Consider the following 14,437-nt stretch of genomic DNA (forward strand, 5'->3'; position numbering starts at 1 on the left):
AAATTTCATATGTAAGCCCATCAGAATGTCCAGCAATGTATACACTTCATATGAAGTGCCTTGATTTTGTATGGAGAAAAGTTCTTCAGAAAGCTTAATTGAGGAGCCGCCAATTCCTCATATTAAAAACGCCAATAAAATTCAATAAGGTCATAATGAAATCAATCGTTCAAATTCAACTATATCTTAGAAATACTTGACCCTTTAAATGAAATAAAAATTTCGAGATGAAATTACCTATGCCAGGATCCAGGCCCATTTCACAAAGAATCGTAACACCGGCAGTTTTGGCTTTTTCATCTAAGCTAGCCATTGAATTGTCAACATAACTAGCAGTGACAAGATGCTTATTGAGCTGCAGAGGGAAACATAATTGTTATATAATTACTGATATTCAGTGGATCCATACTCAAGTTCATAGAGGCTCCTCAGAAAGAAAGCATAGTTATCAGCTCCGTAGGTTTGGGATGATTGATACATGTATTTCATATAGCACAAAAAATTGAAAATGATATACATCATAAGACGTGTGAGAAGCTGTCGTCTCTGTTTTTCCAAAAAAGTAAAAGACTAAAAGCTGACACACCTTGTTTTGATTGTAGGTAGCTACTTGAAATTATTTTGACTTTGCAATTCTAAAATGAGTATATGCTAAAACCATTGAGATACAGATGATAGAGAGCTATTCCTCATTTGGGAGAGCAGAGGTAGAGGGTTTAATGGAAAGCCCAGAGAGGATGTGGACCATGCTCAGTATCCAGACCCATATTAAACAGTTATGTTCTTCTACTCAACTCAACTTAACTAAGCCTTTGTCCCAAACTAGTTGGGGTCGGCTAATAAATCCTTTAGAAAACAGCTAAGTTCTTAATGAAGAAAAATATGACAACAATCTGACTTGTTTTCTTATATGCACTAACACAAGAAAGAATTAGGAGATGCAAGTATACTCAGAAATAATACCAGCCGTAACACCCACTCAGACTATTTTAGGGGTTATGGAACTGAACAACAATATGAACTAGAATAATATGTAGTGAGTACCTCAATACATGCATTCGCTATGACAGAGTGACAGCTAGGCGGCAATAGACTGATTACAACTTCAACCTGCATAATGCTGAACATTAGGCGAAGAAAACAAATTTCATACAAATGTAGTATTACCACTATAAATGCAATTGTGAAACTTAAACTCATCAGCACAGATCAAAGAATTCATGACCAGTACGCAAATGGTTGTAAGATAATTAAAGAAATTTAATTGTGAAAATTTCATTAAGTAATTAATACCAATAAGAACACGGAAATGTAAAGATTTAAGCGAAACGAATGTCGTCACTTGAAAGTGACTATAGTCGATCAAAAAAGAACCAGGTAGAGCACCTGGTTAGTGATTTGTTTTCTCATAACACATTTTTTAGTTTGCATTGTAGCACTCATATGTTTTTTTAGATAGTAAAGATACGGGAGGAAGCCTACAAACACCTTGTAAGAGGTTGGATTTGATATGCACATATTTAATTAAAAGGAAATGGTTGGATCTTCTAACACTTTGGAGTAGTACCTGGTTCACACATGCAACAATGCCCCAGTCATACGAAGGTTGGAAAAGTCGGGACAGGGACTCAAGTGAGTCAAGGACTAGGACATGAACCGAGAAAGTCAATGCAGTGACTTGGGTGAGTCAAAATATTTTTTGTAAGAAAAGGGCGAGTCAAGATTTTTCAAAATAAACAATTAATAAATAGGAAAAAGTACTAAAAATATTATATATACTAAATTTTGTAAAAATGTTTATTAATAAAAAATGATCTCATAAATTTGATTAGTGCACAAGAATATCAACTCATTATTTGATTCCCTGTTTACCCGTGGAACAAAGAATAAACTTTTTTGCATAAAAAATAAAAAAGAATTTGTTGAAGACAGACTCCTTATAATAATGCAGGGAAAAAGACAACAAAAGGGACAATGGAAATTTCAGAAAAAACAAATAGTTTATACTACGCACACATTAAAAACCTTCTGGATGAAATAGAGAGAATACACATAATGGTAGAATAAGAACAAGAGCACAAAAAGAAACAAAGACAGAGCAAAGCATCAATTTCGGAGGAATAAGAAGATGAAAAAGAGAAAAAGACAGAGGAACAGCATCATGTGACGAAAGAAGGGAAACTTTAATGTATATAATTGCAGAAGAATAATCAAGCATGGTAAAAATAATAAAAATTCTGTAAATACAAGTAGCCAGCCAACAATAAAGGGACAAAGAAGGAAATTGAAGCCTATGGAACAACATCTTTCAAATGAACCAATAATTAAAACGATTCTAACATATTAGAGAACTATGAATGGCTGCTCTAAGAACCAAATAGTACAGTGGGAAAGACTCTACCTGTGCAATATACTTACAAAGGCTTCCATAATCCATTACATCAAGCTGAATTGCCGTTGAATTTGGAATACCTTCAACAATCTAAATTAGAACATTAAATTCAGAATTTTAATATTTAAAATCCGAATTGAACTTATCAAATAAATAAACTTAATAAATCCCTCAACGACATAATAGATTAAGAATAGGCTACTGATATTGGCACTAACATGTTTTGATAATGGGCCGAACTCACCATATCATATCTTTTTTAATTGGCTACTGAGAGTTTTTTGGGAATTGTAATAGATTTTGATAGGTGGTTAAAGCATTGTAGTGCCAATATCAATAGCCTTAAGAATATTGTTTGGGAAATTCCACATTCATACCTCTTCTGCATCCTTGAGGTACAAAGACGCAACAATGACTTTAACATCTTTAGGTTCTTCAGAGTCAGCATCCATACATGTTTTAAACCAATGACGAGATGAAATGCTTCCCTTTGATGCTAAAAACTCAGCAGCTGGTTGGCAGACTCGGCCTGCACCCAGAATTAGAACCGCTGGTGTTTTCTTCAACTCATCTTCATTCTCCACAATGCATTCATTGACCTTGCCAACCTTCAGAAAAAACTTATTTGTTTCTTTGTTTAAAACCCGGCCATGGTCACCACTTGGATTGGCAATAGAAGTTAGAGAATCTTTGATTTGATCTAGAATGGTCCTGTCATCAGCACCAACCTGTAAGAAAACCAACCAGATATATGTCATGACTAGAAGGACCAGAGTAACAAAACATACACTAGTCTACTTCTCCAGAATCAAAGAACATAAAACCATACACCAAAGATCAAATATATGACAGTTCACCCTGCAAGCATTTCTAAATCTACTTAATATACACCGCAAACACCAGATATGATAATTAAAAATGTTTAGCAACTGACATGAGAACACAAACTCTTCCTAGGCGGTGAACAGATATACATTGTTAAAGTATAAAAGACAAATAACGCCTTTCTCCAACAGCTTTAGCTTTTGGAGAAGTTGGTAAGTTAACATGGTATCAGAGCCAGAGGTCTCGAGTTCAAACCTCCCCGATAGCAAACAATCCACATGCGATGGTCGGCCCAAATAGAATATTAAGGTGCATGAGGAGCAATGTATAGAATCACCTCAGAAGCTGAGGTAAACCAAAAGAAATTTAAAGGAATGGAAAAAAGTTCCTTTGGAAAGATTGATTTCATAATGCTTTAAATCAGAACCGAAATGGATCAACTTCAATCTCAACTTTCTAAGGCTCCAATGGATGCTATTCTTATTGAAAAATACAAATATCTCCATTCTTAATATTTCAAATATGCTTCTATAGAAGAAACTATTGCAAACAAGAAAAAGAAAAAAAGATTAGTTAATCTAAGAGACTCAAACTCTAGATTTTTCCATGCCTTAAATCTACAGCTGCATTTTTAAGGCTCCATTCAGCTTATTTTTTAATAGAATTTATTCTAGTTACTGTTCAGTGATTTAAGGTTTTTGACATTTTTCCTTCCATGGGTTTTATTCTCTTTATCTTTTTTTTCCTCTTAATAAGAGTTCTTGTTTTTCCATTTCAAAAAAAAAAAAGAGTTCTTGTCTTGAGGTCACTTGATAAGAGTTCTTGATACTATAAAAATGTATTGATAATCACACTAATGTTAAGGAGTGTAACTAAACTTCGATGTAAACTAGTTTTTCACCCATGTGGAAATTCAGAGTTAGGAAAACGACAGATACCTACTATACAAAACACTGACACTTCATAAAGGTTATCACAGACACCTACTATACAAAAACACTTCATAAAGGTTATCTATCAAATATCAAAACATTAACACTTCATAAAGGTTATCTATCAAGTATCAACTCAAACATATAGAAACAGGGATGAAATTTATGAGAACTTCAATGTAAACCACTTTCACACCCAAGTGGAAATTTTGTGTTTGTAAAACCACCGATAACTACTATACAAAACATTAACACTTCATAAAGGTCATTTATCAACTCAACGCATAGAAACAGGGATGGCGGAAAAAATGGCTCATAATGTATAGCTACGTATGTTTTAGTTGCATCTACTGGGGAAACACAATAAAATGTTTCAACAAGTAACTTACTTCAAGTTCTGAATATGATATAGCATTTGAATTCTGACCCAAGTCACACCTAACAAAGTGAAAAGAACCACCAGCAGCTTCAATAATATCCAAGGCCTCATTTATCAGGAATTGATCAAACAAATGGCCACTAAGTGATACCTGTCAATTTTTAATAAAAATATTACCATTCCGAGGGCCATAATTTCACAACTATTGAAAAATAAAATGAACAATAATTCAAGAACCCATGTCATAGGCGTTATGGCCTAACATTATATGATCCACAAACAAAATGGATTGAAATCATAAGTTTTGTATGGAAAAAGGAACCAATGAGATGCAGACAAATTTTAAAAATATTACCAATGTGGTGTATTTCTTTTTGTTAGACAGACCAGTCCCATCATTTGTTGACAGAGTTCTGCAGATGATGGAAAAGAGACGTTGATAGTTTAGTACATCGCGTAAACATGAAAACTGCAAATTAATCGTAATACACATCAAGAGAAACAAGCAACGTGAAATCATTGTATTCAGAATTCCAACGAATTCAAGCACTACGAGTTTTTCAAATCCAACATTTGGATTTTACATGAAAACTAGGATCTAATATTCCAACTAATCAGTTCCATAGATTAATATAGAAATCAAAGTCATATATTGCAGAAAATTGGGTCCATGCATCGATGGGTAGAGTAAAATTTGATATTGCAATGATGAAAAATATTGAATTTGAAGGCAAGAGTTTGGTGTAATTCCTCCAGGAGGAATATAAGAGTTTTATTTTGACAGTTGTGTCATGTTCATTCCCATGACGATAATTTTATGGTTAAAAAATCAATCAAGAGTTCAAAATATGGAAACTAATGCCTGTTGGACCATGCAAAACTTATTGCCTTACCTACAGGAGGAAGGAAAAAATCACTTGGCTGTTTTTTTTTGGTCGACAATGGGAACCTAAGAATATTCAACCGTTACCCGGCAGGGTAAAACCAACAGCGCAGACTCCGTGTAATTCCTCCAGGTGGATAATAAGAGCTTTATTTTGACAGTTGCGTCATGTTCATTCCCATGAGGAGAATTTTATTGTTAAAAAATCAATCAAGAGTTTAAAATATGGAATATATGATTATAAATGCAATAACCATTTTCCTACATGTAAGGAAATGGATTTTAAATATTCAATCATGGTATTCCACCTGTAGACTGTAGTGTGTCCATGCATGGGATTAGAGCAGAAAGGCATAATGGCCACAAGTTTCCAAAATTAACTCATATGCAGGCCAAATACAACTCACAGATGGCCCAAAATTTTCACAATAAAAATATATACAAGTTAATTTTTGAAATAGTAAACCAAGTCAGAGGTCATTGACTTGCGGCCAAATAGGCCAAGTCCTAAATGGATCAAACCTGAGTCGACCAAGAGACTGAGCTGATATTAAAATTCGTCAGATTTTTGACAGAATTTGGAGTCGAATAAAGTAGATTTGAACGAGATTAGAGCCTGCTTGATGAGTGTTTGAGCACTATTATTTGATCAAGGTGCCACCACATTTATCATTGTTTTATACTTGAGTCATGGCATGCCATGTTAAGGAAAAATTAATGCTGAATTCTGCGCAACTTATAAACTGCACCAATTGGAATTAATTATATGATATAACATTTACCTAACATTCAACTCGAAGAAAAGCCTGCATAAAAAAACTGGAACTGGAATTCTCTTGTTTTCTGTATCCCATGTGGCTGCTATGCTACAGCCAGATGGATATGAACGATGCACGTGCCAAGATAGAGGGTCTTTTGGCACTGCAAAGCAGGTTCATAAGCTAAAAGATAAAGTTAGAGCCATTCACCATTAAAAAAAATGGCGGCAGTAGCCAGCTGATCAAGCCCATAAAAAATAACCAAACAAACTTTGTGATTTGTTTATAGTTTAAATATATAATGAAAATGATCAAGGAATGTGGATAAGAGATCACTAGAAAATAATGAGCGGATGAATATAAAAATTGACTATAACCTACAATATAAAAGTTCAGCATACTAATATTGATCTGGATAAAAAATCCCAAGCTCTCTATGACTAAGATCAAATGAAATCTTTAACACACAAAAAACAATAAACAGAAACAACAGTACTTAATGATCATTCAAAAAAAAAAAAAAAAACAGTACTTAATAGAAGAAGAAAGGTATGGGATTCAGAAGCTTACTCTGAAGCAGAATTTCTCATACGGGGGATATATTCGTACAGGGGAGTCAGTATTCCTTCATGAGCTATGCAAGCTCTTTTTAAGTGGGGAGGCAAATCTGAGATGTTTTTTGTAGAAGCCAAGCTACCAATAAATTGCGACAGGATATCTCCGAAATGTTGGGAAGCCTTCCCATAGACAACAAAGAATTCAGATGTAGAACTTGAAAATTAAACAATAACGCAATATCCTAATGATATCCTACTAGTCAAGCACACAAAAGTATGAAATACCTTACCTCTCTTGCAAACTCAGTTGGAAGAATGTCGATAGACAGACAGATCACACCATCACCCTCCATGTCATGATGGTAGGTATTGGAGAAATGGTTGTATCTGAAAATCCAGAATCAACCATTTAATATATTAAACAAAGGAAAATAATAATAACAGCTCAAGAAATTGTGCAATATGTCTTAAAAACCAAGGCCAATCAAAATAAAATTGCATCAAAGGACACAGTGAGTCATCAGGCCAAAATTAAGCACAAAAATCAGGTTACATGTCTAAATTAAGATATGGCTATAACAAGACTTGGAAATAAGTCCAGTCCTTCAGTAACTCACCATACTTCACTTCATACTTCAACTTCCTCTCATACAATACCCAGATGCTTCTCATGCATGAAGATTTGGGGTGTTGTAAAGTAGTATATGGATACAATAACAATCACATATAAGTCCAACTGTCTATATTCAGAAACTAGCAATACTTACAACTTCATCTCAAGCAATCACCAGATGCTTTCTATGGGTGCATATTTGGGGTCACTACTTTTCCATTCCGTTTCCAACCAAGAACAATTTAGCTGGATTATTTAGTTTTTAGGAAATAAATTTAAAAGGTGCTAGATTTTTGTCCATTAACTTACTCAAACAAGCAACTTATTTTGTTATGCTTGAAGATTAATGATCATTTTCCATATAATAAACTCAACTCAACTCAACACAACAAAGCCTTTGTCCCAAACTAGTTGGGGTCGGCTAAATGAATCCTTTAGAAAAATTTCATGAAGAAGGAATCTACCCGGCCCTAATCCTGGCTCTAGTTGGGTTCTTCTACGTGGATCATTTTCTTCCATTCTATCCTATCCAAGGTCAAGTTCTCTGTTATGTTCCTAGCTATCAAGTCTTTCCTCACTATTTCTACCCAACTTGTTTTCGGTCTGCCCCTACCTCTTTTTACTCCATCAATTTGGCACGAGTCGCCTCTTCTCACCGTAGCATCCAAAGGCCTACGTTGGATATGTCCAAACCATCTTAAGCGGTGCTCTCTCATCTTCTCCTCAATTGGTGCCACCCCCACCTTTTACGAATGTCTTCTTTTTTAATTCTATCTAACCTTGTGTGGCCGCACATCCATCTAAGCATTCGCATCTCCGCTACACTCACCTTATGCACATGCTGCTTCTTGGTGGCCCAACATTCTGAGCCGTACAGCATGGCTGGTCTCACATCTGTCTTATAAAGCTTTCCCTTCAACTTGGTAGGGATTTTACGGTCGCACATAACTCCTGAGGCAAGCTTCAACTTCAACCAACCTGCTCATATTCTATGGTTAACATCCTCTTCAATCCCTCCTTCCTGATGTAGAATTGAACCAAGATAGCGAAATATATCCCTCTTAGGTACCTCCTGTCCAATCATATTTACTACATCCTCGCCCCGCCTCCTTACATTCCTAAAGTTGCATTCCATATATTTTGTCTCAGTCTGACTCAGTCTAAAACCTTTGGATTCCAAAGCAGTTCTCCGTAACTCTAACTTAGCATTTACTTCAGCTCTCCATAACTCATAGCCAGTCCCAAGCCAGGATAAAGGAGGAGGGTTGGCGTCAGGTTGGCAGCCGGCCATAAACTTTGCCACTCTTATATGAAATGAATCATTTTCCATATAGACATAAAATAATTAGAAAAGTTATGATTAACTTACTTTGTAGGAAGTAAATTAGAAAATTCTAGTTCTTCCCAATATGTTACTCAACATAGGACCTCATCAAAATTTTCCAACCACTTTACAAGCATATTAAAATTCATTTGTCACATGTTCCGCATGAGGCTCCTTATTGAAACATCAACAGAGTATGTTGTTTTCTTTGACCAACCAACCTCGTATATCAAGTTCTACAACAAACTAAAATGGACTTAAAAGGGTTGATAAAAAAAAAGCAAGGCATTTTTTAGTATATTTAAGCCTCTCTAGAAAGGACATAAGAGTGTAATGCTACCACTTTCTTTGAGGTCAACATGAGTCTTTTCATTTCTTTATTTTGCATAACCAGTGAGAGATCCAACGCATATAAGCTTCAAGTATACAACAATATTCATGAGAATTATGTTAATTATGATTGATTTCCTGTCTTCAACGCACCGAAATATCATAACCTAACCTACAATGAGATACATGCCAACTTTCAATTGACCTTCAAGGAGAATGTATTTGTCAACAGAACAAGATCATAGTTGTCAGAGTGGGAAGTGATCGAGAGAAGCGATGCAGGAAGTGGAAGCAAGAAGTGAGGGCTATAAGAAAGAGTAGATGCGAGAAATGGGAAGAACTAACGAAGTGATGGGAAACACAATGAGGAAGTGTGTGGAAAGCACCATGGAAGTGAGCATAAACTGTATAGGAACACAAGCAATGGAAGTGAACAAAAATTGTATAGGAAGCGATAGGATCACAATAGTTTGAGGAAGTACACATGTAGGTTAGGATTACAAGTTAAAACGGACTTCATGGATGATCACGTTTAGAAGTTTTAGGGTCGGGCTTTCTAGTTATTTATTGATGTTAGATTCTATACCAAAATCACCTTTAAGGGTTAGGATTAGTTTTTGAGAAACTTTTATATAAATTCCATATGAAACTTAACATGAGTTTTTTTTAGCTTCAAATACACTCCTTGGGCATTACAGGGTTAAGTTCTAGGGATTTATAGTTTTACTGTGTGGGCTTTCTAGTCATTTATTGATGTTAGATTCTATCCCAGAATCACTCTCAAGAGTTAGGATCATAGTAACCGGAAAAGCTCCCCAGAAGTGCTGGAAGCCCGTTTTGGAAGCTAAATTCTTCTTGCTTCCCAAATTTAGTGGAAACGCACTTCCAACTCACTTCCTATCTAGGTGATTTTTTTTTAAGGAGTGTCTTTATCATTTTGATAATTCCAAAGGAGTGTATTTGAAACTCAAAAATTTCAAGTTTTAAACGGAACTTATATAAAAATATTCTCAGATACTTGTGAATCATCCATCCCAAACACGAATTACTGAAGTATTTCCAAAATAATAAGTAAACCTCGTGAATCAAAATTTTAAAATGATGAAATATTTCATGTAACCGGGCATCAATACAACAAACTGATAAAAACAACAATAACATTAACAAAGAGCACCTTCATCATGCATGGTCATGCTTTAATAAGATGAATTTGTTAAAATAAGAAACATTAAGATAATACCTGAAGAAAGGCTTCTCCAGTGTAGTCGTTTGGTTGATAAACTCCATTGAACCTCCAATATCACAAGTTATATCAGAAATTCCAACTAGTGGACTTCCTTTTCCCTTCAGTTCATGCAACTGCTTAGTGCTAAGCAATCGTGGAAATCTTTTCTCCCAATACATGCAATTAACTACAACATAACAAATTTTTTTTACACATGTCAGTAAAAGTTACATAAAAGAATCACATATTTCAGTCAGGGAGGTTCATATATGGTTCTAGAAATACTTTACAAGCATAATATCCTACCGAACATGAACTAGATAAGTAACTCGATGGAAACAGACAAACTTGCAAAAAAAATATAAAAAAATCCAGTAACATATCTTCAACATACACCTATCATCCACGAAAATCTCCAAGAAAACGATAGATCCCAGGTCAGATAATGATGAAAAACCAAGATCAAAGCTAGATCTCTAGATAAGATATAAGGGAACAAGGAGGAGAGAGATTCTTAGAGTTTGGACACCAATCATGGGAGAGAAACTTAGATGGATACTTATAAAGTGCATCTACCATTCCCTATTCTAACCAACGTTGGAATTATAAAGCAACCTTTCTTATTCTAATTTAATTAGAATTATCAATGATTTTAATCATACCCCTAAAATCTCTACACATAGAAATCAATAAAGTAACCTTTCCAAGTAATTACAATTTCACAGTAATGAATAAAGAAGCACCATATTCTATTTATTTATAGGATTGTTATTATTCCATTAATACATTGATTACCCCCCCCCCCCCCAACACACACAAATTGGTTCATCAAATAACACTAAATCAACTCCAAGATTTCTCCCATCTAACATTCTAGATTCAATCTCGCCTATAGAGACACAAGAGGGACACCTAAGCGATCAAATTGCTTTCTCAATACCAAGAGCACTGTATCAAAATTCCATCACACTAACGCGGAAGCATCCCGAGTTCACATAGCTTGTACTCGACCTGTAGGAAATACATCTAAGTGAATTAGCTCCAATATCATGCAAGGTTGTAGCTTAGAGACATTCATCGTAGCCTGCAGTTATCAACTTATGGAGTAAATAGATATTTCACAAACTCTGTTTTTCTATAAATAAGTATATTTAATAATGGGGCGGGGACTTTAGCTCGATTAGTTGAAGCTTTGTATCTCAAAATTGAGGTCATAGGTTCAATCCCAACTTACCTACAAAAAAGTATATTTAACTATCTAAATACATTTTAAAAAGGGATATGATATCAGCACAACTATATTTTGTTAAAGATGCTCATGTATCTTGTCTTTTAGTATTTAAAGAGCTTGTAAGTGCTTTTTGGGAAATGTAATGAGCTTTTGACAGCTCTTTAAATACTAAAATACAAGATACATGAGCGTCTATAACAAAACCTAGTTGTGCTGATATCATTTCCCTTTAAAAATATTTTGCTAATCTTTTGATCAATTAATCAATAACACGTCCTGATGGATAACGATTAAGGAAGCATGAAAATCCTATCTCCATGAATCATTGTGCAATATCACGAGATCTTTCCCGAACACAGTTGTTCTCCAACATTTTAAAGTTCCCTAAAAATTCTCAAAATGACCATATCAATCATAGCCATAGAGTTAAACATGCCATAGTAGCAACTACTGAATTTCAACCTCGTAACAATGTGAAGGGTTGCTAAGAGCATAAGGATCACCTACGAAACTAACTTTTGTGGACGGTAACGAAAATAGCGATCAATCGTATACATCTAGGCTATAGGCAATAGTCTTTAGCACATGTGGAAAGATACATGTCGTGGAATAATTTTGAAAAGCTTAAAGAAATCCTCAATTAGGTGAATTGTCGCCTTACACAAGGCAGGTAACTCCTCGTCAATTTGGGTCATCTATCTCAAATCAAATATCCTATCCGTGCACATAAAATCATAAATTGACATCCATATTGAATATCCACGTAAAATGACTGAAACCCCCCAGCAATGTCTACGTATGCATTAAATTCCAGCACATATGTATGCACGGAGAGGACATGTGAAGATATTCTTAAATTCCCTGTCATTGCAACTCAAGCCATTGTGAAAATATTCCTAAGTATACTACCAATTATAGTCTCAATTAACTCGTCTACTAATTACAACAAAGAAATACTAAACATGACACTACATATATTTGTAGAGTGGAAAGATATCCACAACAAAATCACATTATCACATACCAATTACAGATGCATATGGTGCTATTCTTTCATGGAAAATAGGGCTGTAGTGTTCTGGATGTGCATAATAATCAGCCTGCAAAAGAATAGATAAACATAAATTTTATTAGAGTTAGTTTACCATGCATGTGGAGAATGCATAGATTCTTAGCAAGTGTGAATGCCAATTAATAACCTCAATACTAGGGTTAAGAGTGGGAGGCATAACAATCCTCAACATTACAGCCAATAATATAATGGAAAATGACTTACGCTACCCCTGTAATATGTGATGTTGGAGAATACATGTATTAACACCTTCCACAAACTGAAGCATGCAAACCAAGCTTTGAAAGATAACAAAGAAAAAATATTCACAATCACAAACCCTAAATTGTGCTCAAATCACAATTCAGGTGTACACTCGGTGCATCCTAAACAAATCCATATGATGCATTTTGAAAGATGCTATAAGGCAATGCAAGATAGAATATCATTTGTCTTGTTCAAAACAGCAACTAAACAATGAACACTTTTTTCCAATTAGAATACAATTTTAGCATCGAGATTGAATAGTGATAGTCAACTAAATCAATTTAATGAAAATACAAGCCAACATAGAAAAAATAGATGAAATACTTTATCAAAACTTCTTGTAGGATCATCCTTAGGAGCAACCATGTCTTGACAAGTCACAACACAACCATATACTTGGAAGACTCTTTTCGATGCCCGTGAATGTTGAGCAAGATCCCCAACCTACAATGAAAATAAATCATTGGATGAAATTTTCATATTACAATTAGAAAAAGTTTTAGAAAACTATGTTGTTAGAAACACAAATAGCTGAACACTGACATATGAAGGACAAAGAATACACCTCTGTTAAAATAGTCAAGTCAATTAAGGAAACAAGAAAATACAGCAACCAAAACCATTAAAAAAATACAGCAACAAATAAATGTGATGGAAATATAATTTCATAGCAATGAAAGACAAAAACAAATTTATTACAAGCTTCTATTACTCAAAAATAAAAAGTTATTCAGATAGTATTTGACACTATAAACAAAATCATCTGCTTTATTTAAAAATGATCAAAAGAATCCCAAGAGGAAAGCCTGATCATATTTTCAAGAAATTTTTTACAAAGGAAGGAAATTTACAAACATGGTATTTACCCATTAGACATGGCATTGTCAAGAAGTCAATAAGAGAAGTTGCACCATGAATGACAATGTACTCTACACTGACAGGTTGGAGAGATGTTAGATCTGGAATGCAATCAATTAGATCTGTAACACCCTCAATCCGAACGCCAGGTAATAATCAAAATGAGATTAACACAAATCAAAAGAAAGAGAACAGCAAGGAGTTAATCCCCTAGGGTTTGCAAAACCCTAGAACACTATTGGGCAAGTTGTGCCCCCAAAGAAAAACACCAATTTTCAATATAAAAAATCTATTATAAATCCATTTAAAAAAGACAAATTAAATACTAATTTCCTCAACATGTGAAATGGATTTATAATGGATTTCATGACGGGACTTCAGTTTGCCCTTCAGATTGCTCCTCTACTCCTACTCGTGTGGCTGCTCACACAGTTGCCATTGAGTCATCCTCTGTTGCATCCGCTGCATCATTTGACTCGCTTAGCTCCTTGAAGGCTGAGATGAAGGAGATTATTTGTGCTAAGTTGCACTCTTATACTCATATCATCGATCCAATGGGACCCTCCTCTACATTTGTTGAGCTTCTAGACACTTAGTCCTCATCTACCTTTGCTTCAACTTCCTCTTCCCTCCTTCTCATTAAGTCATTGACTCAGGGATGACAGCTCTCATGATCAGTGAGTCTCTGAGTTTCTGTGTTCTTCACCTTCCACATCTGCTTGGGTTTGCTTAGTTGATGGTTCCTCCACTCTTATCATGGGAGTGGGAATCATCCCAGTATCTTCTTTTTCGCTTTCTAGTGTTTTGAATGT

The 14,437-nt window shown here is 34.8% G+C and overlaps 1 protein-coding gene across 12 annotated transcripts in view; it reads right to left on the minus strand.

Moving 5' to 3' along the window:
* The window catches only part of LOC143881587 (lysine-ketoglutarate reductase/saccharopine dehydrogenase bifunctional enzyme), a 37,766-nt gene that overhangs the window by 11,309 nt on the left and 12,020 nt on the right, over nucleotides 1-14,437 (minus strand). For all 12 annotated transcript variants that reach the window (XM_077384762.1, XM_077384759.1, XM_077384760.1 and 9 more), the window contains 11 exons: nucleotides 13,092-13,211; nucleotides 12,474-12,549; nucleotides 10,234-10,405; nucleotides 7,017-7,113; nucleotides 6,740-6,906; nucleotides 4,884-4,941; nucleotides 4,539-4,679; nucleotides 2,770-3,120; nucleotides 2,402-2,482; nucleotides 1,045-1,110; nucleotides 238-355 (listed from right to left, as the gene is read on the minus strand). In XM_077384762.1, the coding sequence (XP_077240877.1) occupies nucleotides 238-355; nucleotides 1,045-1,110; nucleotides 2,402-2,482; nucleotides 2,770-3,120; nucleotides 4,539-4,679; nucleotides 4,884-4,941; nucleotides 6,740-6,906; nucleotides 7,017-7,113; nucleotides 10,234-10,405; nucleotides 12,474-12,549; nucleotides 13,092-13,211 (1,447 nt within the window). The remainder of the gene's footprint in view (nucleotides 1-237; nucleotides 356-1,044; nucleotides 1,111-2,401; nucleotides 2,483-2,769; nucleotides 3,121-4,538; nucleotides 4,680-4,883; nucleotides 4,942-6,739; nucleotides 6,907-7,016; nucleotides 7,114-10,233; nucleotides 10,406-12,473; nucleotides 12,550-13,091; nucleotides 13,212-14,437) is intronic.

This window comes from Tasmannia lanceolata, unplaced genomic scaffold (genome assembly GCF_043159265.1).
Source record: "Tasmannia lanceolata isolate RefF3 unplaced genomic scaffold, GAP_Taslan_0.1 ptg000007l, whole genome shotgun sequence".
NCBI lineage: Eukaryota > Viridiplantae > Streptophyta > Magnoliopsida > Canellales > Winteraceae > Tasmannia > Tasmannia lanceolata.